The 26,107-nt window shown below is 44.0% G+C and overlaps 1 protein-coding gene across 1 annotated transcript in view; it reads right to left on the reverse strand.

The window, feature by feature from the left end:
• The window catches only part of COL4A4 (collagen type IV alpha 4 chain), a 138,457-nt gene that overhangs the window by 46,209 nt on the left and 66,141 nt on the right, over window positions 1-26,107 (reverse strand). The window contains exons 25-36 of the mRNA XM_090053237.1: window positions 19,596-19,664; window positions 16,931-17,035; window positions 16,066-16,284; window positions 14,681-14,842; window positions 12,922-13,092; window positions 8,941-9,084; window positions 8,149-8,256; window positions 7,669-7,847; window positions 6,283-6,346; window positions 4,064-4,138; window positions 3,337-3,444; window positions 1,233-1,340 (exon numbers count right to left, since the gene is read on the reverse strand). Coding sequence (XP_089909363.1) covers window positions 1,233-1,340; window positions 3,337-3,444; window positions 4,064-4,138; window positions 6,283-6,346; window positions 7,669-7,847; window positions 8,149-8,256; window positions 8,941-9,084; window positions 12,922-13,092; window positions 14,681-14,842; window positions 16,066-16,284; window positions 16,931-17,035; window positions 19,596-19,664 — 1,512 coding nt within the window. The remainder of the gene's footprint in view (window positions 1-1,232; window positions 1,341-3,336; window positions 3,445-4,063; window positions 4,139-6,282; window positions 6,347-7,668; window positions 7,848-8,148; window positions 8,257-8,940; window positions 9,085-12,921; window positions 13,093-14,680; window positions 14,843-16,065; window positions 16,285-16,930; window positions 17,036-19,595; window positions 19,665-26,107) is intronic.

The raw sequence follows: 26,107 nt of genomic DNA on the forward strand, positions 1-26,107 counted from the left end.
TATGGTATCAACACCCTTGCCTTGCTGTAGAAAGCAAAAACTTTCATTGTAAACCTCATTTTTCAGTGGCTTATAATTGAACTGCCCAAGTTTGCTTTAGGCTGAAATCAAAAAGCTAAAACTTCTCTTTCCCTCTACAAGAATTCATAGTCCTTCCTAAAAGGAATATGTTCTGGATAAAATTGTGGCCCTACTGAAGTATGAGGCCACCTATTGTTCTGCTATCCCAGGAACTGTTTAGGATACAGATTGCGACTCCGAGGCCAGATAAAAACAAAAGGACTTTAAAATCTTTTTAGCTTAACATTGATCTAATTTTAGTGAACAGCTCCAATACTCAAAATATATATTGAGTATATGAGAGAGAGAGTACTTGTGTGTGTGCACACACATAAACTTTCATGGATAAAAGAATTTTAGATTGCCATTGCTCAATTCAAACACAGTGATCACCAGTAAGAGCAGAATTTCTCATATTTTTGGAACATTTTTAGATGTAAATTGACCTAGAGACCACCTTTTGCAAATAGTAGTTATCTCACTATCACAATTTGATAAAATGTACCAGTCACACAAGATTTCAGACATTTGAATGGAATGCCGTTTACAAAGTTACCATTTTCCCCTTCAGTCTGCTTCAACAGTCAGATACCTAGTTGCTATATGTAGAGTAACAGTGGCACTGGCTGGTCACAAAGTGTAACACAGTATAACTGTTAGCACAGCATCCAAATGATTACAGAGAAAGTCTACTTTCATTGTGTCAAATTCTGCTCTTGGCTGCATTGGTTTAAGAAGAACTTGATCTCTTGTGTATCTGTTTAATTTACCTAAGGTTTTAGTCTCATTTCCTTGGACAATTTTTGTACTTTCTGGCTGCATCTACATGAGATGCTGATTGCACAGTAGCCCGATACTACTGTGTAGCAGCTTCATGCAACACAATAAAGATGTTTGTCGGCATTACTGCACAGTAACTCAAGTTACTGCATGTTCATTTAGTACTTGCTTATACCAGTACTACATAAATATGCAATAATGACTGCGCAATAGTGGTGCTTTGAGTTGGCCTAACTGTCCTAGTTAAGCCAAAGTGGGGCCACTCTAAACTTTGGGAAGATTTTAGGCCAGTGTAAAGCTCTTTTAAAACTCCTCTTTGACTTTCAGTTCCATTGGTTCCCATGCAGTTAACAGTAATGCATTGCTATGGCTAGAGTCCTTGTAATTCTTACCTTTCCTGCCTTTGGAACCAGAGAATCCTGGCAATCCTGCAGGCCCTGGGAGTCCAATAAGACCTTGGTCACCTGGAACACCTGGCAATCCTGGAACACCCACAGCACCTGAGAGTGAAAAACTTTCTATTTACTGCAGTCATTAGGTGGTTCTAACAGGAGCTCAGCCAAGCCATATACTGACTTGTGGGGAAATGGTGAACCTGTGCAACTAGGGCATGCTCTGCTGTGCTGTTGGGCAGGCAGCCAGCATGCAACAGGCATCCCCTGGGCTCTGCACCTGGAGCCGGGCAGGGGCCAGAACCCCAGCCCCACATGGGCTCGGGCTGCAGCCCAGAATGGTATCAGGCAGCTGGTGTATGGACCACCACCTGAGGCTTGGAGGCAGCAGCTGCAGGGAATAAAGAGCCCCTGAGGGGCTCTTAACACCTGCTGATAGCAGCTGGGCATATGGGGCTGAATGAGGGGCCGGACTGGTTTCTGCCAACCTGGGAACCCCTATGTGAGCCCATACCAACCCCAGGACTGGTGGTACACACCGAGGAATGAGAAATCTTGTCACATTTCCTCACAGAGACAGGGGACAAAGAGCCTGAGACCTGAAGGTCTCCAGAGGTCTCCAGATGAATGCTGGATCACCAAGCTGCCAGGAGAAGTCAGGTACCCTTCAGGACTAAGCTGGGGTTCATGACTTCCCTGGCCTCACATTATTCTGGGAGTCTGCCTAGGACAAGCAGACCTACACAGACTGAGCAATTATAGGGTAACCCATGTGGGATTGAGACTGCCTGAAGAAAAGTGACCAAGCTGCCTGGATGGCCAGAGAAGGGCCTAGGGCATGGTTATTTGAGTTGTTGTTAGTTTGTTTGCTTTTTTACGTGGGCCATGCCCAGCTGACTCTGAACTCACAGCAGAATCCAGTCAGCATAGCCAAAACACACTGATGCCGGACAACCTGGTTGCTTCTTTTTCCATCTGAGCTGCAAGGCAGTCACTCAAGATGGCCAAACATGTGTCCAACACCAACTGGAACTTGGAGTGGAAAGGGGTGGAGGGTAGGGGAGGAGAAGCCCCACAGAAGATCCCAACAGTGACCCATGCCAACCTCAGTCGGCTCTCTAAGCTGGTACTAAATTCCTATACCTCTTCTCAACTACATTTAGTTGTGGTGAGTAAGATTTGAAAGAGAGCAAGACACCTGCTGAGCGCACACACCCCATCTTAGTGCAGCTGCTTGGCTTGGGTCCCTCTACATTGGTGTTTTCCCTTATTGTCCAGACACTGTTTATTCATAAGTTATTCATAGGTTCCTGAAGTCATAAATTCTCTCTAAATGAATTATCAGTTCTTGTTTTGCCATTGTGGCCCTTCTTGGCAGACTCTCTACTCCTTCTTTATATAGATGATCCTGCATCAGGCAGGAGGTTGGACTAGATGACCTACAGAGGTCACTGCCAGCCCAACATCTCTATGGGCATGTCTACGCATGTCTATTAATAGGCAGCAACAAGTTCTGGAGCTTATTACTACCGGGTGTGTCTGCACTTATCCCTGAAGTCGAAGTCCTGGCTGGCAAGGAGTCCTGGGGGGTCAACCTACCTGCCTGAGGTTGCTTTGACCCAGCTCAATGTGCTGCAGAGGGACTGGCTGGGGCACGAGGATGCTTCAGTGTGGGACTAGGCAGCAGACAGTCCCTACACTGAACCACCCTCATGCCCCAGCCATTTGGGACAGCATCTACACATGCGCTGGTGCAAAGTTTTTACTCTGCACCAGGACAGTACTTGTAAATACTATTTATATGTACTATTTACAAGTACTATCTTACTGCAGAGTAAATTAGTTTACTCCAGCCTAATAGGGGCACGTGTATAGATGTTGAGACATACACTGCACAACTAATTAATCTATTGCGCAGTAAATGTCTCATTTAGACATGCTCTATAATTCTAAGATTCTCCTCATCTGCACTAGAACGCCAACCTACTCCCCACAGTTATGCTTCCTCAGTGGCATTGTTTACAAGCACACTGAAGTATAGCTCAACTCCCTTTTTGTCCTTTTGGAACAGATCCTCATCCACTCTTTTTATACTTGAACTCACCTGGAAAGCCTGGTACTCCTAGGTATCCAGGCATCCCCTTAGGTCCTGGTCTTCCAGTTTGCCCTTGGGCACCAGGAAAACCTGGCTCACCTGGGAATCCATGGGGACCTTAACAAAAGATAAATGTTAGTTTTTAATTTAAAGATATACATGCTACGTACTGTGGAATGTTTACAAATCCAAGCTCTGTGTGCCTTGTCATATATATATTTCTGAGCAATGAAACAGCTTTTACACAAATACTTCAGCATTTCAAATACAAAAATGTTTATGGCGTCTTGGTGATGGTACATTGTGACTACATTTAATGTAGAGATAGAGAAGAAATTACTTTCTTTCTGTCAACTCCCAACCACATGGCAAGAAACAGGTCTTCCTTTATAACTTTCCATGAAGTTGAAGAAGGAAGACCCATTCCCAGAACTGCCATGATGTAGTAGTAATGATGCTGAGCCACCTTTTGGTAGTTAGCAGATTGCTCATCACTAATGCATCCAAAGAGTTACCGACCCTACCTCGTCTTTTAATTTTGTGTTCTGGGCTATGTAACAGGCTGTGAGGCATTTCTTGTCACAAGGCCCGAAAGCCAAAACGTGTGTATCAGCATTAGACTGCGAAGCAGTCCAAAAGCACAACAAATAAACAAACAAAAACTAACTTCAAGCAAATCTGAAACTATTTCAGCTTCCCTCTTCCCCTACTCCCCAAGATATATGGGTTATATTACCTGGTAAGCCAGGCTCTCCTACAGGCCCTTTTGGACCCGGGAGACCAGGTTGACTGGATGGGTCACCTCTGTTCCCTGTTAAATTAGAAATAATAACAACTTTTGTCAGACATGGATCTGTTTATCCACAAGGCCCAAGTTTAGTACCTTTGAAGGCTAGTAATTTACAAACATTGAGATAAAAATTAAATGACAGAAGTAATCCTATTACTGTGGACTAAGAGACCATAAAAACTAGAAAATAGTTTTTGACAGGCTTACACTAACAGGAAGACGGAGGGGCAAAGGAAAAACTTCTCTGTAAGTAACTCTGTTAGGCTTTTATATTAAATATGAATAATACATGTGCAACACTCACCTAGGCCTCAGTCAGGAATGAGGTCCCCTACTGCTAGATGCCATGCAAATAAGTATAATAGGGTACTTTTATCCAGGGGTGGCCAACCTGCAAGATGCCACAAGCGGCATGGACAGCCTGTGTGTGTGACAGGAAGCAGAGTGGCAGATAGGGCAGGAAGCAGAAAGCCAGGCCAACAGATCAGGCAGGGAAAAAAGAGCAGAGTGGCAGATTAAGCAAAGGAAAGAGATCGGAATGGCACCTGGGGAGGGCATGGGGCTTATTCTATGATATGCCTGCCAGATGTTTGGCTCCCCCTGCCTTGATCAATATTTTGAAAGCTTCACCAGGTTTGGGGATTCTGTCCTTTTAAAGATTTTTTCTTTCATTTCCTTTTTAAGATTGTCACAGGATTTATTAATGAAAGAAGATCGATACCTAAGTCTTAAAGCTGTGGACAAAGGTAAAGAGAGTATCATAATATACTTAGTGACTATAATGCAATCCATAGACAAATACACAAAAGAGAAATATGAAATTATATTCCTAGCAGTCAGGAAGCTTAAGATTGTAGAAGTGGGTTATTTCTGCTTTAGGAGAGAGATAAGAATAGACACAGGCACAGCATTAATAGATTATACCTTTGTATTACTATTTAATTTAATAATGTTGCTTTGAACATTTAAAGACATTTGTTGTTGGCCTGGTTTTCTGCTTACTGAATATACTGGTGTTTTGTTGAATCAAAGCAACAGTGATAGGTGGATATATACACATATATATATACACACACATATATATATACACGCGCACACACACACACACACATCATTTAATTCTTAGATTGTCTAATCAATTACCATTTCCTAAGGTCCTAACTCATTTAGTATTCACTATAACTTCCAATGACTTCAATGCGAGTTTGACACAGTGAAGACTCAGTATGGAATTCAAGAACTAGTTTAATAATTGCAAAGTGCATTGATTTAGGAAAGTGCTACATACATCCTCTCTGTGATTATAGTGAAGTAGACACAGTTCCTATAGAAATAGCTAAGGAATAAAAAATTACCCCAGCTTAAGTTCATTTACTCAGAAAAAAGTTATCTTAGCCAATGGATTCAATCACAGTGGAAACAGTAGGAGTTGGTAACAGTCTTTGATGTAAAAGTGTAAAAACACTGATGGGAGAGCCTTGATGAGTGCTACAGTCCTATGATGTGAAGAGATAGTGGCTGATACTTCAAGATAAATGTTCTGAATTTAGAGACAGAAGGCTAAATAGTAGGCAAACCCTTTAAGACTTGAGAGAGATAATCCTACTTTGCCAAAAAGTATTAATCTATTTACAGGCAACTTTTAAGCATTTGTTCCATACTGTACGCAACTATACATTCATAATGTGCAATAACTAGCGTTATTGTGCTGTAGTGCTAGCAAATGTCTTTTTAATGGTGGTACTATGCAATAGTGTACTAGCACTGTTTGTGCTGTGACGTGCTACTGCACAGTATTATTAGGCTACTGTGCAGTTAGTGTCTTGTGTAGACACACCCACTGTCTATAAAAGTCTTTCAAGCTCAGTTTTCATTATGAACCTTGAATTTGCTATGGAGGAAAATTGCTATGTAGTAGTTGTGTTGTGCCTTGCCCTATTACAGTGATTTTCTAAGATACTAAGTCACTAAGATCCACTTTTAAAGTAATAAATCAAAATGTAAAGAAAGAATTGGATTTAGGGATTGCACAGTCTTGCTTTTAGTAATTTTTCATATTTGAAGGATCTGTCTCTTCACCTCTTCTGAATGGTGCATCTTGTATATCAAAGTATATACTAACCTAACAATCTGTTTCATGCAGTTTGTGCATTTCAGCTTGTTACCTTTGCATCCTTTTCTGCCATCTGGTCCTGGACTTCCAGGAGTTCCTGGTAAACCCTGTTCACCCTGCCAGTATAAAAAAGAGGTATATTTCAAACATAGTATATACAACAGACACAATCTACCAAAAGCACTTCTTTCTTTCACTGGTGAACAGACTAGTAAAAATCTGAATAGGAAGACTAGGTCTGGTGTCTTCTGTCAAGGGTGCTAGCTGATTAATCTACTAACTTGTGCCAGTCAGTGACCAAACGTTGGTCTTTTGATGCACTCAGAAAACTTCAGTGATTTTTTAATTAGATCAGGGCACATACACATTATATAATACTTCAACATCTTGAACACCTTCAGTTGGCCCAATTAAAAGAACTGTATTTTAACAGTTGTAGTTTATCTAAACCATGAACTTCAGTGATACACATTACTCAAAGGCATACATAATTATAAATGTAAATGAAAAATTAGCTTTGACCAAAAATTAAAAATATTGAAGTCCACCTCTTTTTTTATTTTAATTAATGGAGTCTCATCAGGAAGACAAATATACTCCGAAAGGTACTTCAAAACAGTTTAGTAAGATAAAGGCCTAGCAGAAACAATATATATATAAAGGACTAAATTCAACTCTGATTTATATCTTGTGTAATCCTGCTATCTTGCTGTATAGGACAAACCAGCAAAGAATTTGCTTCTAAGTTTATGTATCACATTTACTGATATTTATCCCTTAAAAATATCATATTTTAGTGTGCTGCTCCATGCAGTAGGTATGTGTCCAAATGCAACAAGGCAGTGCCAAGCTTCTGCCATTGTAGTGAAATCTTGTGAAGGCTTTGAATGAGTGAGAGCATACCAAGCCAGTCCAAATACCAGGAAAATACGGTTACATCATTGAAGTATATGGGAGGGGCACCAATATAATTCCCAAATATAGGTTTAGGCTTTTATAAATAAAATTAAGTAAAAACCTTAAATAAAGCCATTTCACATTGTGGACCATGCAAGTCAGGTTGACAATGTCTTCTCAATATGATTTAATGGGCAAGTAGCATAAAGTTTGTGCATCAAAACCAGTTGCAGCATACCATTGGGTGTGTTTACACATGATGCGATGTCACCATAGCAATGCACTCCCCCATTATAGCGTGTCACTACAGCAACGTACCAGCTAAAAATAACTGTGCACACGGCTCAGTACAGGCTGTTACTCCAGTGTCATTCAGCACTTCCAAAAGGAAGTATTAAACGATGGTGCAGTAACAAAGGTGTCGTAGGGACATGTGTAGATACACCCACTGTGTGTCAAACTAGTGCAAGTTCCTAAGATGTACAAAAACAAAGGGCAGTATTATGTGCCTGTGGTCTTGCACCCGCTGCACTTAGCTTACCTGATCACCTGGGGCTCCTGAGAAACCAGGAATTCCTCTGGTGCCTGGTGGTCCTGGGGAGCCTGGTGGGCCTGGTAAACCTATCTGTCCACCAATGCCAGATTCACCTGGGGGCCCTGGGAGTCCATCTGTGCCTGGCAATCCTGGGAGCCCTCTGATTCCAGGGCTGCCTTTGTCCCCTGAAATTATCCCATCATAAAAGACTATTTTAACATCCTCTTATGTCCTATATGATACACTTTAGTGGTTCATTTCTGTGTGTTGGTATAATTTGTAGACTGCCCAGAATACATATGCAACTAACTAAAGAACTTGTAGACACAACAACACAGCAGAATGCTCAAATTTGTTCCTTCAGAATTATGCTTGTAATTTCTATCTACAATTAACTGTGGGTGCAATATTGGCAACAAGTGGCCAGTTTAAAAATCAGGCATTTTTATGCACTAGCAGCCATGCACTCCTCTATTTTTTGATTACCTCTGTCTCCTAGAAATCCCTGCTCACCAGGAGGACCTGGATCCCCCTTTTGTCCTTTCTCATGGTGTATGATGATATAACCAGGATCTCCCTGTGGCCCTTTTTCACCTTTGAAATAGAACACAGGAAATATACACAAATACTAGCTGATGAATATGTCTTTCGAATTCATTCTAATAGTTGAACTTCTTCCCGGAGGATGTCTTACCATAGTTCTTTGTTCTCATCTTTTTGGAACTCAAGTCCCATTTGTTTCAACAAGTTTGCTGCAAAAGCTGTTTTTTCCCTTCTCTTTTTTGTTTTAGCCAGTTAACCCCTTTTTTTTTGTTAGTTTGGAACTACTCCGTTTGGATGGAGTAATTTGCAGATGTTATTACCCACATGCTATCTATATGAACCAAGCAACACAGAATATAACAACCTTGAAGAATGTCTGTTTCAAATCTGTTGGTAGTGTCATACAACTGGCATTCACTGCTAGGAAGAGCTTTGCTGGAGGCACCACTAAGTGTAAGAAACAAATAAAAAGAAACTGGTTTGTGAATTAATCAGACTGTTTAAATTGACTGATTTTCCCTTTTTCACACACATTTCAATCCATACATGGATCCCAGTGGAAGCATCCTTGATTTTTTAGGAGTGTAACTGAGAAAACAGTCAGGCCCAGTATCTTTGAAAATGGAGGTGACTAGATAATAAAAGATACCCTTTTTAGCAAATAAAAAATGTAAGCATACAATGCTGTAACAAAAGAAGCAGTTGTAATGCAGAGGCAATACTGTTTCCGCATACCTTTTTGCCCTCCATCCCCCAGGTCTCCAGGGAGCCCAGGTGGACCCATTTCTCCTTGTTCACCTTTTTCACCTGGGACTCCCATCTCCCCTTGTTTTCCTGGGGATCCTGGAAAACCTCGGAGCCCTTGAATCCCTTTTCTTCCTGTTAATAATATGAAGATACCAACTTTTTAAACTGTCTCCTGTGTTACCAAGAAAGGGAGCAAAATAAAATGAAAAGCATTTAAAAGGAACTCTCAAAAATTAATGGATGTATTTAATTCATACTGAAGAGCAACTTGATAGGTACACAAAATTTGCCAGAGCATGTGTCTGCTACCTACCTAGATAACTTAATCATCACTGTAATATCTAAGCTGCTAAAGGTTACAAACAGGATTGTGCTGAGGCATCATGGAAAGTAGTAGCTGTGGTTCCCAAATACTCCTCTACTCAGCCCTGGCAAAAGTTGGTTTCTAACTTAAACTTGGACCTCACATGAGTGAAGATTAAACATAATAGGGGCTGTCTTTTATCACTGCCCCTGTGTTGCAACCACCCACCCTCCACTACCCTTACTCCAGGGTGGAATGTGGCTGGTATGGTAGGTAGTAGAGATTCAGAGACACCTTTTCCTAAGCGTATGAAAAGTAGATACTATCAGCTAGTTCCAGGCACTTAAAATGCTACTTTGCCCTGTTATGGGATCAAGTCACCCTACAGAAAGGACAGAGTTTGTACAGAAAGGACAGAGTGGGGAAAAGGGGGGGAGGGGTTGCGCTCTATGTTAAGGAGCAATATACATCAACCCTCATCAAGACAGAATCAAAGGATGAGGAAGTAGAAGGACTGTGGGTTAGGCTACATGGGGGGCAAGGAGAAAAGGATTTGGTGGTAGGGGTCTGCTACAGACCCCCACATCAAGGGGAAGAAATAGATTTGGGGCTCCTGAGGCAACTCTCAGAGACCATAAAAGCGAAAGAGGCGGTGGTCATGGGGGACCTAAACTACCCGGACATCTGCTGGGAGACACAGACAGCAAAGTCCCACCGCTCACGCAGGTTTCTAACCTGTGTACAGGACCTCCACCTGACGCAGGAGGTACATGGTCCCACTAGGGGGAATGCCTTACTGGATCTGGTATTGGCAACGGGGGATGACATAGTAGGGGACCTACAGATCGGTAGCCATCTGGGGGACAGTGATCACCTAAAAGTACAATTCAACATAAGGCGTCGAGTGGGTAAGGTAACCAGTAGGGTGAACGTGCTGGACTTTAGGAAAGCTGATTTCAGCGAACTCAGGCGATTAGTGAAGGATGCACTGCAGAGTAGTAGTTTTGAAATGATGGGAGCCCAAGAAGGGTGGCTGTGCCTTAAGGAAGCTATCCTTCGAGCACAAAGCGAGACGATCCCCGTGCGAGGTAAAAGAGGGAAAGGGGCCAGGAGGTTTCCCTGGCTGACCAGAGAAATCCAGGGCAGACTAAGGGCCAAAAGGGGAGCACGTAAAAAGTGGAAACAGGGAGAGATCACCAAAGAGGAATATACCTCTTCTGCTCGTGCTTGTAGGGAGGCAGTTAGACAGGCCAAAGCTACCATGGAGCTGAGGATGGCAACCCAAGTAAAAGACAATAAGAAATTGTTTTTTAGATATATAGGGAGTAAAAGGAAGGCCCAGGGAGGAATAGGACCCTGCTAAATGGGCAGAAACAATTGGTGACGGACAGAGGGGACAAGGCTGAACTCCTCAACGAGTTCTTCGCCTCAGTGTTCCTAAGCGAGAGGCATGACAAGTCTCTCACTGGGAGTGTAGGGAGGCAGCAGCAAGGCACCAGACTTCCATGCGTGGACCCTGAGGTGGTGCAGGGTCACTTGGAGGAACTGGATGCCTTTAAGTCGGCAGGCCCGGATGAGCTCCATCCGAGGGTACTGAAGGCACTGGCCGACATCATTGCAGAGCCACTGGCGGGAATATTTGAACGCTCGTGGCGCACGGGTCAAGTCCCGGAGGACTGGAAAAGGGCCAATGTGGTTCCCATTTTCAAGAAGGGGAGGAAGGAGGACCCGGGTAACTATAGGCCAGTCAGTCTCACCTCCATCCTTGGCAAAATCTTTGAGAAAATCATCAAGGCTCACATTTGTGAGAGCCCGGCAGGACAAATTATGCTGAGGGAAAACCAGCACGGGTTCGTGGCAGGTAGATCGTGCCTGACCAATCTAGTCTCTTTTTATGACCAGGTCACAAAACGCCTCGACGCAGGAGGAGGGGTGGATGTCGTATACTTGGACTTCAGGAAGGCCTTTGATACGGTATCCCACCCCATACTGGTGAACAAGTTAAGGGGCTGTGACTTGGATGACTGCACAGTCCGGTGGGTGGAGAATTGGCTGGAGGGTCGCACCCAGAGAGTTGTGGTGGATGGGTCGGTTTCGACCTGGAAGAGTGTGGGCAGTGGGGTCCCGCAGGGCTCGGTGCTTGGACCGATACTCTTTAATGTCTTCATCAGCGACTTGGACGAGGGGGTGAAATGTACTCTGTCCAAGTTTGCAGATGACACTAAGCTATGGGGCGAAGTGGACACGCTGGAGGGCAGGGAACAGCTGCAAGCAGACCTGGACAGGTTAGACAGGTGGGCAGAAAACAACAGAATGCAGTTCAACAAGGAGAAATGCAAAGTGCTGCATCTAGGGAGGAAAAATGTCCAGCACACCTACAGCCTAGGAAATGACCTGCTGGGTGGCACGGAAGTGGAACGGGATCTTGGAGTCCTAGTGGACTCCAAGATGAACATGAGTCGGCAGTGTGACGAAACCATCAGAAAAGCCAATGGCACTTTATCGTGCATCAGCAGATGCATGACAAATAGGTCCAAGGAGGTGATACTTCCCCTCTATCGGGCGCTGGTCAGACCGCAGCTGGAGTACTGCGTGCAATTCTGGGCGCCGCACTTCAAGAAGGATGCAGATAACCTGGAGAGGGTCCAGAGAAGGGCCACTCGTATGGTTAAGGGCCTGCAGGCCAAGCCCTACGAGGAGAGATTAGAGAAACTGGACCTTTTCAGCCTCCGCAAGAGAAGGTTGAGAGGCGACCTGGTGGCTGCCTATAAGTTCGTCAGGGGGGCACAGAAGGGAATTGGTGAGTATTTATTCACCAAGGCGCCCCCGGGGGTTACAAGAAATAATGGCCACAAGCTAGAGGAGAGCAGATTTAGATTGGATACTAGGAGGAACTTCTTCACAGTTCAAGTGGCCAAGGTCTGGAACGGGCTCCCAAGGGAGGTGGTGCTCTCCCCTACCCTGGGGGTATTCAAGAGAAGGTTGGATGTGTATCTAGCTGGGGTAATGTAGGCCCAGCACTCTTTCCTGCTTATGCAGGGGGTCGGACTCGATGATCTATTGAGGTCCCTTCCGACCCTAGCATCTATGAATCTATGAATCTATAATGAACCAGCCCAGCTGGCCTAAGGAATTTATGTTCCTACCTATACCCCCAGCTCAAAATATGAGTCACAAGTCTTCCCATGGATAAAATGTAAGTTAGTACATGGAGTAAGTGAATTGCATCTTTACTTACATATCTAAATAGTTTCTAAACAGTTATGTTTTACTAAATGATTGCCTAAGTATTGGAAACATTAGACAGGACTTTCAGCTGGGAAAAGGTACTCTTCAAATTACATCAGTATATCTCCTTGGCACACCAGGCATTTCCAAAACATTCTCACTGAAGACACTTCATAAAAAGTAATGCATATTACAAACAGGAAAAAATCTGCCTATAACATTGTTAAAGCAACCAAAATAACAGTACTGTTAGAGCTCCCTGTAATCCCAAACTTTGGGATTTTTCTTTTTCTACAGGAGAAAAACCACTGAGCCATGTTCTAGAAGCTGGGTGGGAATAAGATGCATAGTATTCTTGCTGACTTCTATAACACCAAGAGCAAATCCTTTTAAGAGAGGTACATGGAAAGAGGATGAGTCCTGGGATGCTCAGATACCTTTCAGTCCTGGGAGACCAGGCAGTCCATTATCCCCAGGGAGCCCTGATGATCCTTGTGACCCTGGAGGACCAGAGTGCCCATGTATACCATTAGGTCCTGGAAGACCTTTTTTTCCAACTGATCCCGGTGAACCCATGTCTCCTTGGTGGCCTTTAGAGCCTGGAAAGCCTGAGAAAACAGTTTGTGTTACTTTACTCAAGCTTACAGTGAATGAAGATACATTTGTGTCCTTCCCTTTACTCAGAAAAGAAAAAAATCCCTCAGTAAGAGAGCTGATAAAAAAAGTGATGTGTTTGGTTTCCTTCTCCCTACCCTCTTCCTCTTCTGGAGAAAATTCTTTTTTTTTAAATTTGTTTTAAAAAAAAAGTTAAATTGTGCCACAATACATCATTGGAGCAGTGAGATGGGAGTACCTGCTCTCATAAATAGTTTGATTTAGGGCTGTAATATTTTGGATTTGGATATGTGTCTTGTTTGATGAAAGATCAAAGATTTCCCTGGAAAGCACGCAATTTTTTGCAAAATTTTTGTTTAGTTAAAAATCCAATTTCATATCATCAAATAGTTTTGGTAGAAATTTTTTTACAAGCCCTCTTCCATGCAGTATTACCCAAGTCTAAGCTAAACTGTAACTGCATTAAATGAACAGCACAGTGAAGTTAATGAGGATGACAACAATATTGAAGATTATTAACCTTCCTGTAGTATTAAAGCATAATGAATATATATTTAGTGGGCCAGTTAAGCAATTTACGGTGTTATGGGAAATGGTTTTGGGAAGGACTTCTGATTTTTTTTTCATGCCATCAATGCACGAGATGAAATCATACTGACTAAAGGGAGTCTATAAAATATGTGGCACTATGTGTTGCCAGAAACAATGATCCTCACTGGATTGTATCTGATATACCAACCATGAGATTAAGAAGCAGAAGGGAATTAAATGGCACAAAAATCCCAGAATAAATGTACAAATGAAAATCTTAATAGCTGTGCTCAGACCAACTACATCACATAGTATTTTGTTTATCCAAAGTTCCCCAGAAGTTTGTTTCTTTTTGAGCCCTATAACACTGTCTTCCCCTACCAACTTCACTACCATGGAATTGTTGCTGCACTTCACAAAATATGCAACAAAATAAAATACAAAATATGTAACAAAAACATGGCTGAACTGCATTGAGGGGTAGCACATAGAAACACAGTAGGAAAAGGTATCTATAAAGTTTTCTTTTGCTGTTTTTAATTATAAGTCTGACTTAGATAGTTAATTCTAACATGCTGGCACATGAATTGCTATTGACAATAGAACAGGGATTCAATGTGATGTTTCAACAAATTTATTTGCGCATCGTATATGATGCACAAAGAGCTAAGAGAAGGAAAACCTGTCCACAAGCTAGTGGGAACATTGGCTAATTGTGCGAAGGAAGCTGTTTTGAGGAAGAGGAAACACTCTACCAGTTAGCTGCACCTTCACATGATGACTAACTTCCACAATTTGGTCATTCTTAGCTCATGTTTTCCTAATGTTTAATGACAGTTTCATAAAGGTTTCGGAACTGTTATTGTTGAAGTCAACAGGACTTTGACTAATGGCTTCACTGGAAACAAGAACAGGTTTTGTCACAGGTGGAAAGCCAATGGCATATGAAGTAAAAGGAGAGAGGGACTATTTGAGTTTGAGAGTGTTTATTTGAAAGAAAAGAATGGATAAAGCTAAGAGCTATGAGGTAATGATATGATCACCACTTACCTGGAGGGCCTGGCCATCCCTTTGGGCCTGACAGTCCCAGTGGCCCTGGTAAGTTTGTGTCGCATTGCTCACCAGGTAGGCCTCGCTGTCCTAGAGCTCCCATATCTCCTTTCTTGCCTCTGCGACCTTTAGCACCTGGAAATCCTGGTGTACCAGGCTGTCCTAAAACAGACAACATTTCCGATAATAAAAAGGGCTTCCTACCTACTTACCCATCTCTCCTCAATGCTCCAGGGCTGTACTTCTGAGGTGACATTTGGCTGCTGTTGTATTGTGCCCATGTTCTTGCATGGTTCTTTTCTACGCGTTTCCAAAATGTCTGGTATTTTCCTGCCATTTAAATTGGTCCATAAATTTACATATTTTGTCCAGGTCTCACCATATCCCAATTGTTTATAAACACAAGTAGCTGAGTTATTCTTTAGACCATTTCCTGTTCTCATAAGTTAGTGCTGTTATCTTTTAGATTTTGATAATGTGTGTATCCAGGATAACAGGAGAAATATTTTTTCTTTCACACAATATTTTAATCTTCTGCTCAAGGGATTGGATGCTTTCAGTTACACTGATGTAAAACTCAAAAGTAGCTTCACAGCAGTTATTATGGAGCCACAGTAATATGGCAAACAGGTCCCGTCTCTCTTTGGCTCTGAACAGGTGTTTGTGGCACTAGAAAGTGACTCAGCAGTGTGTAGCTGGAGAACTATAAAGTTACCTCAAAGGCTGCTCTCCACCAGAGGACAATAAGAAGATACTCTTCAGCTTCCTGCCTGCCTCTTTGGGAGCCTGTCACTGAGCCCCATTGCTGGCAACCTGCCATCTCCAGCAGGCTGCCAGTGCTCCAGCAACCCAGCAGCTCTTCCTAGAGTCCCCATGGTACAAGTGACAGCTGTTCCCACTGCTGCTGCCACCGCAGGAACAGGGGACCTTCCAGCTGTTCCTGGGGAGCTGGGCCAGCAGCAGGAGTTGCTATGCCTCCTGGTGTTCCCACTGCCGAGTGGTAGCAGAACGAACTACAGCTGTTGCAGAAATAGGGACTCTTGCCAGTGCTCTTGTAATGGCCACAAGCACTGTGGGGCACCAGCTCTTGTTGGCGATCCTGAAGCATGGCAGCAGGCTGCCAGTATGGCTCTTTGATAAACCATGGCAGCATGCTGTCAAGGAGCTGTCTGCTCCCCCTCCCTCCAAAAGGTGTTCCACGTGGTGTTACAAACATTTCCTCTCTGAAAGGGGAATATTTGTGTCGTGAATTTGCCATTTTTATGGTATTACAGACAGTGCATACATCTGTATAATCGGTGTTAGTAGTGCTACAGATGTAACATCAGTCCATGGTTTTTGTCCTTGTAGTTTGAACACATTTCACAGAAATATGAGATTCCTACCTTGAAGTCCACGACTGCCTGGATCACCTCTCATGCCTTGCATGCCAGGTGATCCAGCTGATCCTCTACTGCCTGGAATTCCTGGGGGACCATAAATGGTATCACCTGGAGCTCCTTTCTGACCATCTCTTCCAGGAGTGCCAGGTGAGCCTGTGCTTCCATCTGAAGTAAAGCCTTTTTCACCTTCACCACCCAGCTCCCCAGCATTGCCCCGGAAACCTGTTAATGTAAAGATCATACTAAGTGGGGTATAATTCAGAAGATAAATTTTATAACTGTGAAATGTTAATTCAAACTTCACCAGAATTAATTATTCCCTTCATGTATAACTTATATATATAATGTAACATCTACATTTCAGATCTCTCTCTAGACAACACTATCACATGAGAAACCAAGGAGGCATTTGCTTCTTAAGCCAATGATTACTGGGATTTTTATAGAAGTGATGCTGTGATTTTGTTTGGGACAGTACAGGTTTCTTGTATTCCCATTTGTATCTTTGATCCTCTTGCTAATAGTGTCTTTAATATGTCTGCAAAAATTACAGAGTGATCATGCTCTTCCCCAAGTTCTGAAATGATCAAGTTGCAGCAGGATCTTCTATTGCTGGTAGTAATAAAGCCTCCAAGAAAGGATTTATGTATGCATCAACTTTAATGCAGAAGTATTTTCCATCCCAACTTGAGCAACCATACCCCTAAACTTCAGACAGGCACCGTGTCCATTAAAGAAAAGAGATGGAGATGTTTAAAACTACCATGGTAACAACCCTGTCCTCTAGCTGTCCAGGTAGGCATTTATAGTATTCAATTTCTGCACAGCTTCACGCTTCACAGATAAAAACAGGTCTTCATCCACTTACCTTCTGGTCCAGGAATTCCTATGCCTGTTTTGCCTTGTTGTCCTTTTTGTCCATCAAAGCCATCTGGCCCAGGGAGACCAGGTGTTCCTTTTTCTCCCTTTGGTCCTGACAATACACAGAGAGAATACCGATTTGTTTGCATATTTGCGACCTATCAAGTCTCTTTGGGTGCATCTACATGCACAGTTAAGGTGCAGCAATAAACTTGTCCTGGGCGCAGCATGTATGCCTGGGATTGGGGCACTTTCAGCTGGAGCAGAGCAGCCCTTGGCTGGCAGAAAGTCTGGAGGGGGTCAGCCCTTGGCTCTGGATGACAGCGTCAGGTGGTGGAGGGGTTGACTAAGGCATAATGTTGCTAAAATGCGGGGCTGGGTGACAGGCAGCCCCCACACTTCAGCACCCTCATTCTCCAGCTAGCCCATCACCATCTACATGTGCATTTCAGCAGGTAAGTACTCCACCATAAGATAGTTCTGTCCCCAACAGTATTATTTTATGGTGGAGTTAATTAATTTACTGCATTATGTAGGATTTTATATGGAAGTTCTCTTTTTCAGCAGCTTTGAAAAACATGTTTCTAACCTTGTATCACCCAAGTGGGCTTGAGCAGGTGTGACTGCTGCATTTTTCTACCTGTTTGTTCCACTCTGCATAGGAACTCAGCTGTAAATCTCCAAAGTAGAACAGAAAAATTAATCTGAGCTAATAAGGTGGTGGTTTTAAGGCACTAGAATAAAATAAAAATGAATTGCTGAATGATGGTTCTTATGGGCTAGTTATATTTTCTTGCCATTTTCTAACATTTTGAATCTTGCCACAAACTGCTGGTGATCAATCTTTGGTTAAGGCATGTAGATTTAACTGGAATTAGGTAAGGGATGACTCTCTCAAAAAATATTAAAAAAAACTTTCAAGAATCTATTGTAGTTTTGCTATAAATTCTGTACAGTGGTCAGCATATGCCTCTCACACCCTTGTAGCCGATGGGGAGAATATCATAGAATCATAGAAGTAGGGTCAGAAGGGACCTTGTAGATCTTCAAGTCCAACCCCCTGCCTGGGCAGGAGAAAAAACTGGGCTCAAACGATGCCATCTAGGTAGGCATCAAGCCTCCTCTTAAAGACCCTAGGACACGGTCCAACAGGGCATTTCCTCTGGTGGGACTGTGCACCTCCTGAATTAAGTGGAGGTCCTATATCTCAGCCAGGAACCTCCTGGAACGGTCCAACTTGGCTGACTGTTCCTCCCAGCAGATGTCCGGGTAATTTAAATCTTCCATGACAACTACATCCCTTGCCTTAAGTGCCTCTGCAAGCAGGCCCGAAAATTCCTGGTCCAGCTCCTCCCCTTGGTTGGGGGCTCTGTAGTAGACCCCCACCGTTAGATCCCTCTCCCCACGGCCCCCTTGTATCTTGACCCAGAGCACTTCCACTTGCCCCTCTGACCCAATTTTGCTGGCAGAGGACGTGTATTGCTCCTTGACATAGAGCGCCACACCCCCGCCTTTCCTTCCTTCTCTAGCTTGCCTGTAAAGCCTATAGCCCCTAATGCTAACTGCCCAGTTGTGGGATGAATCCCACCAAGTTCCTGTAAGCCCTATTATGTCTGGGTCTGAACTGGCTATTCTGAGGGCGAGTTCCTCCTGCCTATTCCCCATACCACAAGCATTGGTATATAGGCATTTAAGGCCCTGTCTAGCTGCATGTGCCACCCACCAATTTGGGAGACTGTTTGGACCCCTGTTTCTTACCTGGGCACTCCTTGCATTTGTCACCTGTCTTGCTCAGGTGGTGTCTCCTCGTCTGCTCAGGTGGTGTCTCCTCGTCAACATTCAGAGTTATGATTTTGAATGTTACTGCCTGCCTTGTGGACAGCTCTGGGCTCTGGCAAGGAAGTACTCTAGCACTGCGTCTGTCCCTGGCGCAGCTTAGTTCCCCTGGTCTGTTGATGTACATACTCTAGCTAGTGGTTAGAACAAGCCCTCCCTCTTCCCCGCCCCCACCCCCTTCATTTCTGACCGTCCCATCCACATGCTTTGAGGCAGTAGAGTAGCAGCCCTGTGAAAGCTGCTCTCTGCTCTCATGACCACTGGCAATCATGTATACTACTGTACAGTAGCAATTTACTTTCCTTCTCACCCTATGGTGACCACACAAATTGGACCAATCTGGGGCCTAGATCTGTAGTTGTAATTCATTTATAGTCTCTTCCTGTGCATTTGCAGAGTTGTTTTTTTGACACATACTGTGTTTCTGTTGAAATAACTTGCTTACCACGTGATGTGCTTTTACAAAGTTACCTATTTTTTATTAGGGAATCAAGTAGATGTTGTGTAGCTTAGTGAGTTCGTGGTGATTTGGAGCAGAACCTGGGTTATAGTCTGGACCCGTACTCCCAGTAGAGGAGAAACTTCCCTCTACTCTCCAAAAAACTGTTACAAGGGAAATTTAGGCTAGGTAATAGGAAGAACTTTCTGATTATGAGGGTGGTTAGGCACTGGAACAGGTCACCTAGAGAGGTTGTGAAACGTCCAGCCTTAAGCAAGGGGGTGGACTAAAGAACCTCCTGAGGTCCCTTCCAGCCCTATGATTCTGTGATTTTGAGCACAGAATACAATGTCTAAGGAAATCAGAAAACTACCTTTCAGAGCGTAACTAATCATACCTTGAACACCTTTAAAACCTGGGAGCCCTGGATTTCCAGGAACTGGTGGAACAGAGCAGTGTGCATCACCTAAAACAAAGCAGAAAAAATACACAGATATTATACATGAATAAACAAAATCTGAATGTTTACCAATTGTGAATATATCCATGTCATATTAATAATAATATCAGCACTTAGCAGCTGTACAAGCTATAATTATAAAATATTTATATAAATACTGATTTCCATATAATTTAAGGTTATGGGTTTTTTAAAGTATTTTTTATTACATATTTTGTAAAATGGTTATGTGAATCATTAAAACTATCATAACATCACATGAGGAATATAGAAAAATATACCTCCAAAGAAAAATAATACAATTTGACTTTTGTTTTGACACTAAATGTTAGTCTTTACAATATCATCTGAGAGAGGGGAAAGCGGACAAAAACTGAAAGTAATATACGTTAATCCACTATGTAAATTTCCACTTTGCCTCCAGAGATGTCAACTGGTTAGGCACTTAAATATGTAGAAGTATTTATTACTAATAATTTTTGAAAAAGGAAACTAAGACTACAAAATGGGAATGCTTTTTACTTTTCTCTGTACAGAATGTTGACTTCAAATAATTACTGAGAAATATCAAGCTTCATATAATATCATTATATAGTTTACTGTTTATATGGATGAGAGACCTGAACACTTCCTAAGAAGAAAGACAATTAATTAATTATTTATAGATTCATAGATGCTAGGGTCAGAATGGACCTCAACAGAGTCATAGTTTCATAGTAGTTTGGGGTCAGAAGGGGCCTGAACAGATCATCTAATTTGACCCCCTGCCACTGGCAGGAGCACACGCTGGGATCACATGACCCCAGACAGGTGTTCATCCAACCTCTTTTTGAATTTACCCAAGGTAGGAGTGAGGACCACTTACCTAGGAAGTTGGTTCCAGATCCTAGCTACCCTAACAGTGAAATAATGCCTCCTAATCTCTAACCTGAACCTGTTCTCCAGCAGCTTCTGGCCATTGTTGTCCAAGTCGCTGATGAGGATGTTGAACAGTGCAGGCCCCAGGACTGAGCCCTGGAGGACCCCACTATTTACATCCTACCAGGTCAAGTACAACTCCTCCACCACCACTCTCCATCAGCCAATTTTTGACCCATCCAACTGTGTAGGCATCAGTGCCACAATCGCTCAATTTATTAATGAGAACGGGGTTAGAGACAGTGTCAAAGGCCTTCTTAAAGTCCAGAAAGACTATGTCCACAGCAACACCATCATCCAGGGATTTAGTTGCCTGGTCATAAAAGGCCATCAGGTTGGCCTGGCAGGACCTGCCTTTGATGAACCCATGCTGATTTCCCCTGGGCATGATCTCTCCTGCTGGCCCCTCACAGATGTGTTCCTTGATAATTTTTTCAAGGATTTTCCCCAAGACCGATGTGAGGCTTATGGGCCTATAGTTTCCTGCGCCCTCCTTTCTCCCTTTCTTATAGATGGCTAGTTTCCAATTTCCAGCCACCTGGCCTGTGGACCACAATCGCTCGTACAGCCAGGCCAAGGGCACAACAATGACCCCCACCAGCTCTCTCAACACCTGTGGGTAGAGGGCATCAGGGCCCACAAATTTAAAAACATCCAGCCCTTCCAGAAGATCCCTAACTACATCTGCGCAGACCCAAGGCCTGGCAGTGCTATCCTCAAGATTGCCCCTACCTGTAGTGGGAGAGCTGTCCTGGTCCCTGTCCTAGAAAACAGAGGCAAAGAACTTGTTAAAAATTTTGGTTTTCTCATCTAGCGTAGCCATAAGATTACCATTTGAGTCTAACACGGGCCCTACATTACCCAGTGCTCTCTTCATACTCCCAATGTATTTGAAGAAGGACTTTTTGTTGTCTTTAATCCTGGTCACTAGCCTGAGCTCCATCCCCACCTAGGCAGGGAGTTGGACTCTTGGATCATAGAGTCCAACCCTCTGCCTAGGCAGGAAATAGTGCTGGGATAAGATGACCCCAGCCAGATGCCTATCCAGCCTTCTCTTAAAGACCCCGAGGTAGGGGAGAGCACCACCTTGGAAGCCCATTCCAAATTCTGGCCACCCTTACCATGGAGAAGTCCTTCCTGATGTCCAGCCTAAATCTGCTCTCTGTCAGTTTGTGACCAGTGTTCCTTGTTATGCCAAGAGGTGTCCTGGTGAACAGAGCATCTCCAGTTCATTGCTGCACTCCCCTAATGAGTTTGTAGACAGCCACAAGATCACCTCTCAGCCTTCTCTTGCAGAGGCTGAAGAGATCCAGGTCCCTTAGTCTCTCCTCACAGGGCTTGGCCTGTAAACCCTTAACCCTCCTCTGGACCCTCTCAGGGTTATCCACATCCTTTTTACAGTACGGCGTCCAAAACTGGATGCAGTACTTTAACTGCAGTCTGACCAATGCTGCATAGAGGGAACGTATCACCTCCTTGGTCCTATTTGTCATGCATCTGCTAATGCATGATAAAGTGTGGTTAGCTTTGCTGATGATTTCGGCACACTGACAACTCATGTTCATCTTGGAGTCCACTATGAGATCCCTTTCCACTTCTGTGCTGTTGAGAGGGTCATTCCCCAGCCAGTAGGTGTGCTGGATATTTTTGCACCTTAGGTGCAGCACTCTCCATTTGTCTTTGTTGAACTGTATCATGTTATGTTCTGCCCACTTTTCTAAACTGTTCAAGTCCACCTGCAATTGTTTTCTTACCCTCTGATGTGTTTACTTCACCCCACAATTTAGTATCATCTGCAAAGTTGAACAGAGTACACTTCACCCCCACACCCACATCCAAGTCACTGATGAAGACATTGAAGAGTACAGGTCCAAGCCCTGTGGGACCCCACTGCCCACATCCTTCCAGGTTGATACCAACCTGTCCACCACTACTCTCTGGGTGCAACCCCCAAGCCAATTTGCCACCCAAAGGACTGTATAATCATCCAAGTCACAGCCTCTTAATTTATGAGACTGAGATGAGATACCATATTGAAGGCCTTCCTAAAATCCAAGTAAATGACATCCACCTCTACTCCTGTGTCTAAGTGTTTTGTGACCTGGTCATAAAACGAAACCAGATTAGTCAGGCATGATCTACCTCCTATAAATCCATGCTGGTTGTCCCGCTGCATTATTTTTCCCATTGGACTCACAAAATATGATCCTTAATAATTTTTTCAAAGACTTTGCCAAGGATATATGTGAGACTAACTGGCCTATAATTACTCAGATACACCTTCCTTCCCTTCTAGAAAACAGGGACCACAATGGGATTTTTCCAGTCCTCTGGGACCTGACCTGAGCACCACGAGTGCTCAAACAGCCATGCCAGTGGTTCTGCTATGACACCAGCCAGTTCCTTCAGTATCCTCAGATTCAGCTCATCCAGGCATGCTGACTTGAACACATCCAGTCCATCCAAGCTGTACCAAGCCAGTGTCAACAGTTGGTGGGCTGGTGTCCCTCTGATGCTCATCTAAGAACCCATTAGGGGACTTGTCTTGACTCTTGTTCAGGAACACTGAGGCAAAAAACTCAATGAAGAGCTCAGCCTTGTCCCCCCGTCTGTCATTAATTGCTCCTGTTTGTTCAGTAGGGGTCCTATGCTGCCCTGCACCTTCCTTTTACTACCTACTTACCTAAAAAAAGACTTGTTGTTGTCTTTCTGTTGCCAGCCTCAGCACTGTACTCACTTTGGCTTTTCCAACTGTCTCCCAGCAAGTGCGAGCCAAGTAGGTATATTCCTCCTGGAAGCTTCCCCCTGCTTCCACTGCCTATACACCTCTTTTTTTGCCCTTAGGCTTCCCTGGATTTCTTTGTTTAGCCAAGGAAGATTTTTTGGCTCCTTTCCCACTTTCCCTCACAATGGGATCATCTCCTCCTATGCCCAAAAGATTGCTTCCTTGAGGAACGACCACCCTTCCTGGACTCCTATCTTGCCAATTCTCCTATCCTGCAGCACGTCATTGACTATGGTCCTGAGCACACTGAAGGTAGCTTTCTTAAATTCAAGCACTTCCGCCCTACTAGTTATCTTTCCCACCTTACACTGTATGGTGAATTCGACTGATTGATGGTTACTGTCCCTAAGGTGACAAATCTGCAGGTCCCCTACCATATCCAACACCAAGCCCAGTAAGGCATTCCCCCTAGTGCGACTATATACCTCTTATGGAAGTAATGCTATAATTTTGTTCGAGACAGTGTTTCGGTTACTAATAGGAATAAAAAAGACTAAAATATTGAGATGAATTTTGTACCAGGAAAAAAGTGAATGATGTACAGAGTAATACATACATCAGTAAACAAAAAAAAAATTCAGTATACACAGTAAAAATCTCAGTGACCTCTTCAGATAGAGCATGCTGTTAGATTAATAAACACCTCTTAGGAGGCAATTTCTGTTGTATTTGACCTTGTGGCTAACCAATGAGAAGATGGAAGGATAATATTGAGCAAGATCTAGGAGCTCTTACTCTGAATTACCAAAAATAAGAAAAATATGCCCCAGATAGAGGCATGTAGTCTGACAGAAGCTGAAGAACCTGTAGGGTCTACATACCAAGAGAAGAACAGTAGCATATTTTATCACATATAACATGTAAACTTCCCCCAAAGTCTGTTGGTGGAATTTGGAGTGTGCATCATGGTGAGGGACAGAAGGAGCCGGCAGGCTCCAGGGCTCCATGCCCAAGTGTAAACCCGCTAATCCCACGCCCGCAGGCCCAAGACGCTGGGCGGGAACTCACCTTTTCCAGGTGTGCGGAGAAGGGAGGTGCCGGCACGACCAGGGCCGGCATAAAAGAGGGACCGGAGCCGGCCCGAGGAGGGGAGGCAGAACCGGAAGAAGGCAGCGGAGGAGCTGAAGCCGGTCGGAGCATGCTACAACGGATGTGAGCCATCCTCAAACACGGCAGGATCCTCTGGAGGAGGAGTAAGCCCCAGCGGGGCTTTTGAGCCCAGACAGCTGGCCTTGCAGGGCCGCGGACTGTTTGTTGCCGTCCAGGAGCGGCTGGAACCCGGCAGAAGCCGGGTACCGTATATATTCTAATATAAGGATACTCACTGCCTGTGGGAACCGTAGCTCTTATAAAGAGGGGCGGAGTGGCCACAGGGAGCCCTAATGATAACAGAGGAGCTCGGTGAGAGCTAGAGAAGGGGTTGCAACCCCACAGCATGCAGGGGATATCGGAGGTCGTCTGCTGAAAGTCGAAGCAGTCACCACGAGCCAGAGAGTCCCCGGCCATAGCATTTGTGTTTACCCTTGCATTTCTTTTATGGACAATCTGGGTGATCTACAGACACATGGCCTGGCCAGATAGGTGGCCACCACCCGGCGGAACAGGCGAGGGTGTAGGGGAGGCGGAGCCCTCATCAACGCAGGACCAGCGGGACGCCGAGGAGTCTCATATTTGGATGACACGTGCTGGACCATCTGAACCAATTATATTAACATCAAAGTCATGGCAGGTGAGGCAAGTGCGTGTAAAACGCCCAACCCCAGGTTAGCTGCTCTTGGGTGACTGGTAAGAGGCCCCGACACGGGGAGGCGGTAGTGGCCATATTCCCGACAATTACATGCAAGGAAATATCATAAAAACAGGTTCTGCTAATAGTGCTCGAAGGGAAACTGATGCACTGGGCATCCCATGGGTCCTGAAATGTAGTGACAGGGGAGCGGCAGAGTATTGATTGCCATGGCTGTGGAAGCCACAGCAGTTAACACTGCCACTGCTCCCCTGCTACCAAATATCCAGACTCATGGGTAGTCCTCCAGTTGGAAGACACGGTCCTGTGCACCAGATTAAGACAATGTGCAGGGCTGGTCCACAACTGAACCTGGCACACAGGGACAGACCCAGTGCACGCTGGACACAGCATGTGGAGTTGGTCCACAGGCCCTATCTGGAGTGTAGGGCTGGCAGCAGCAGGGTCAGGAGCAATTCTGGCTCCCTACCTGCTGCTGCTCAGTTACTAGAAGAATTGTTTTTCTTCATGCTGCCTTTCAAAAACAAGGTGTGCGTTATATGTCGGGATGCAAGTCCGTAATAGTTGAAGCAATTTCAGTCTGCAGTAAATAGCTACTTTGTGTCAAACCTGCCTTAACACAAATAACCTCTGCTACTTAAGAAGTTCAGGCTTGGACTCCCATAAAATGGTTTTTCACCATGCATATCAGATAAAGAAGGTAGTTCAGATCTCACAGCATTTATGATATAACATGTCTGAAGTAGGAACAATTTAAATCAGTTTTAAATGTCCTTTTCAGCAGAAGAGATGTACACAGTGCACAAAACAATTCAGTGTGATAGCATAAAATGCAGCACAGAAACAGTAACAGCATCTCACAGTTTTCAGTCTATCCCTGCAAGAAGGGCAAGTGGACGTAGCAGTAACTTGTTCACAGTTGAACTTATCCATCACTGAACCACTGTACTTCAAAAGAGGATTCAAACAGAGTCCAAGAACTGGAGAAGTCAGTGTGTT

The sequence above is a fragment of the Crocodylus siamensis genome, chromosome 6 (genome assembly GCF_052110815.1).
Source record: "Crocodylus siamensis isolate JL-2025a chromosome 6, ASM5211081v1, whole genome shotgun sequence".
NCBI lineage: Eukaryota > Metazoa > Chordata > Crocodylia > Crocodylidae > Crocodylus > Crocodylus siamensis.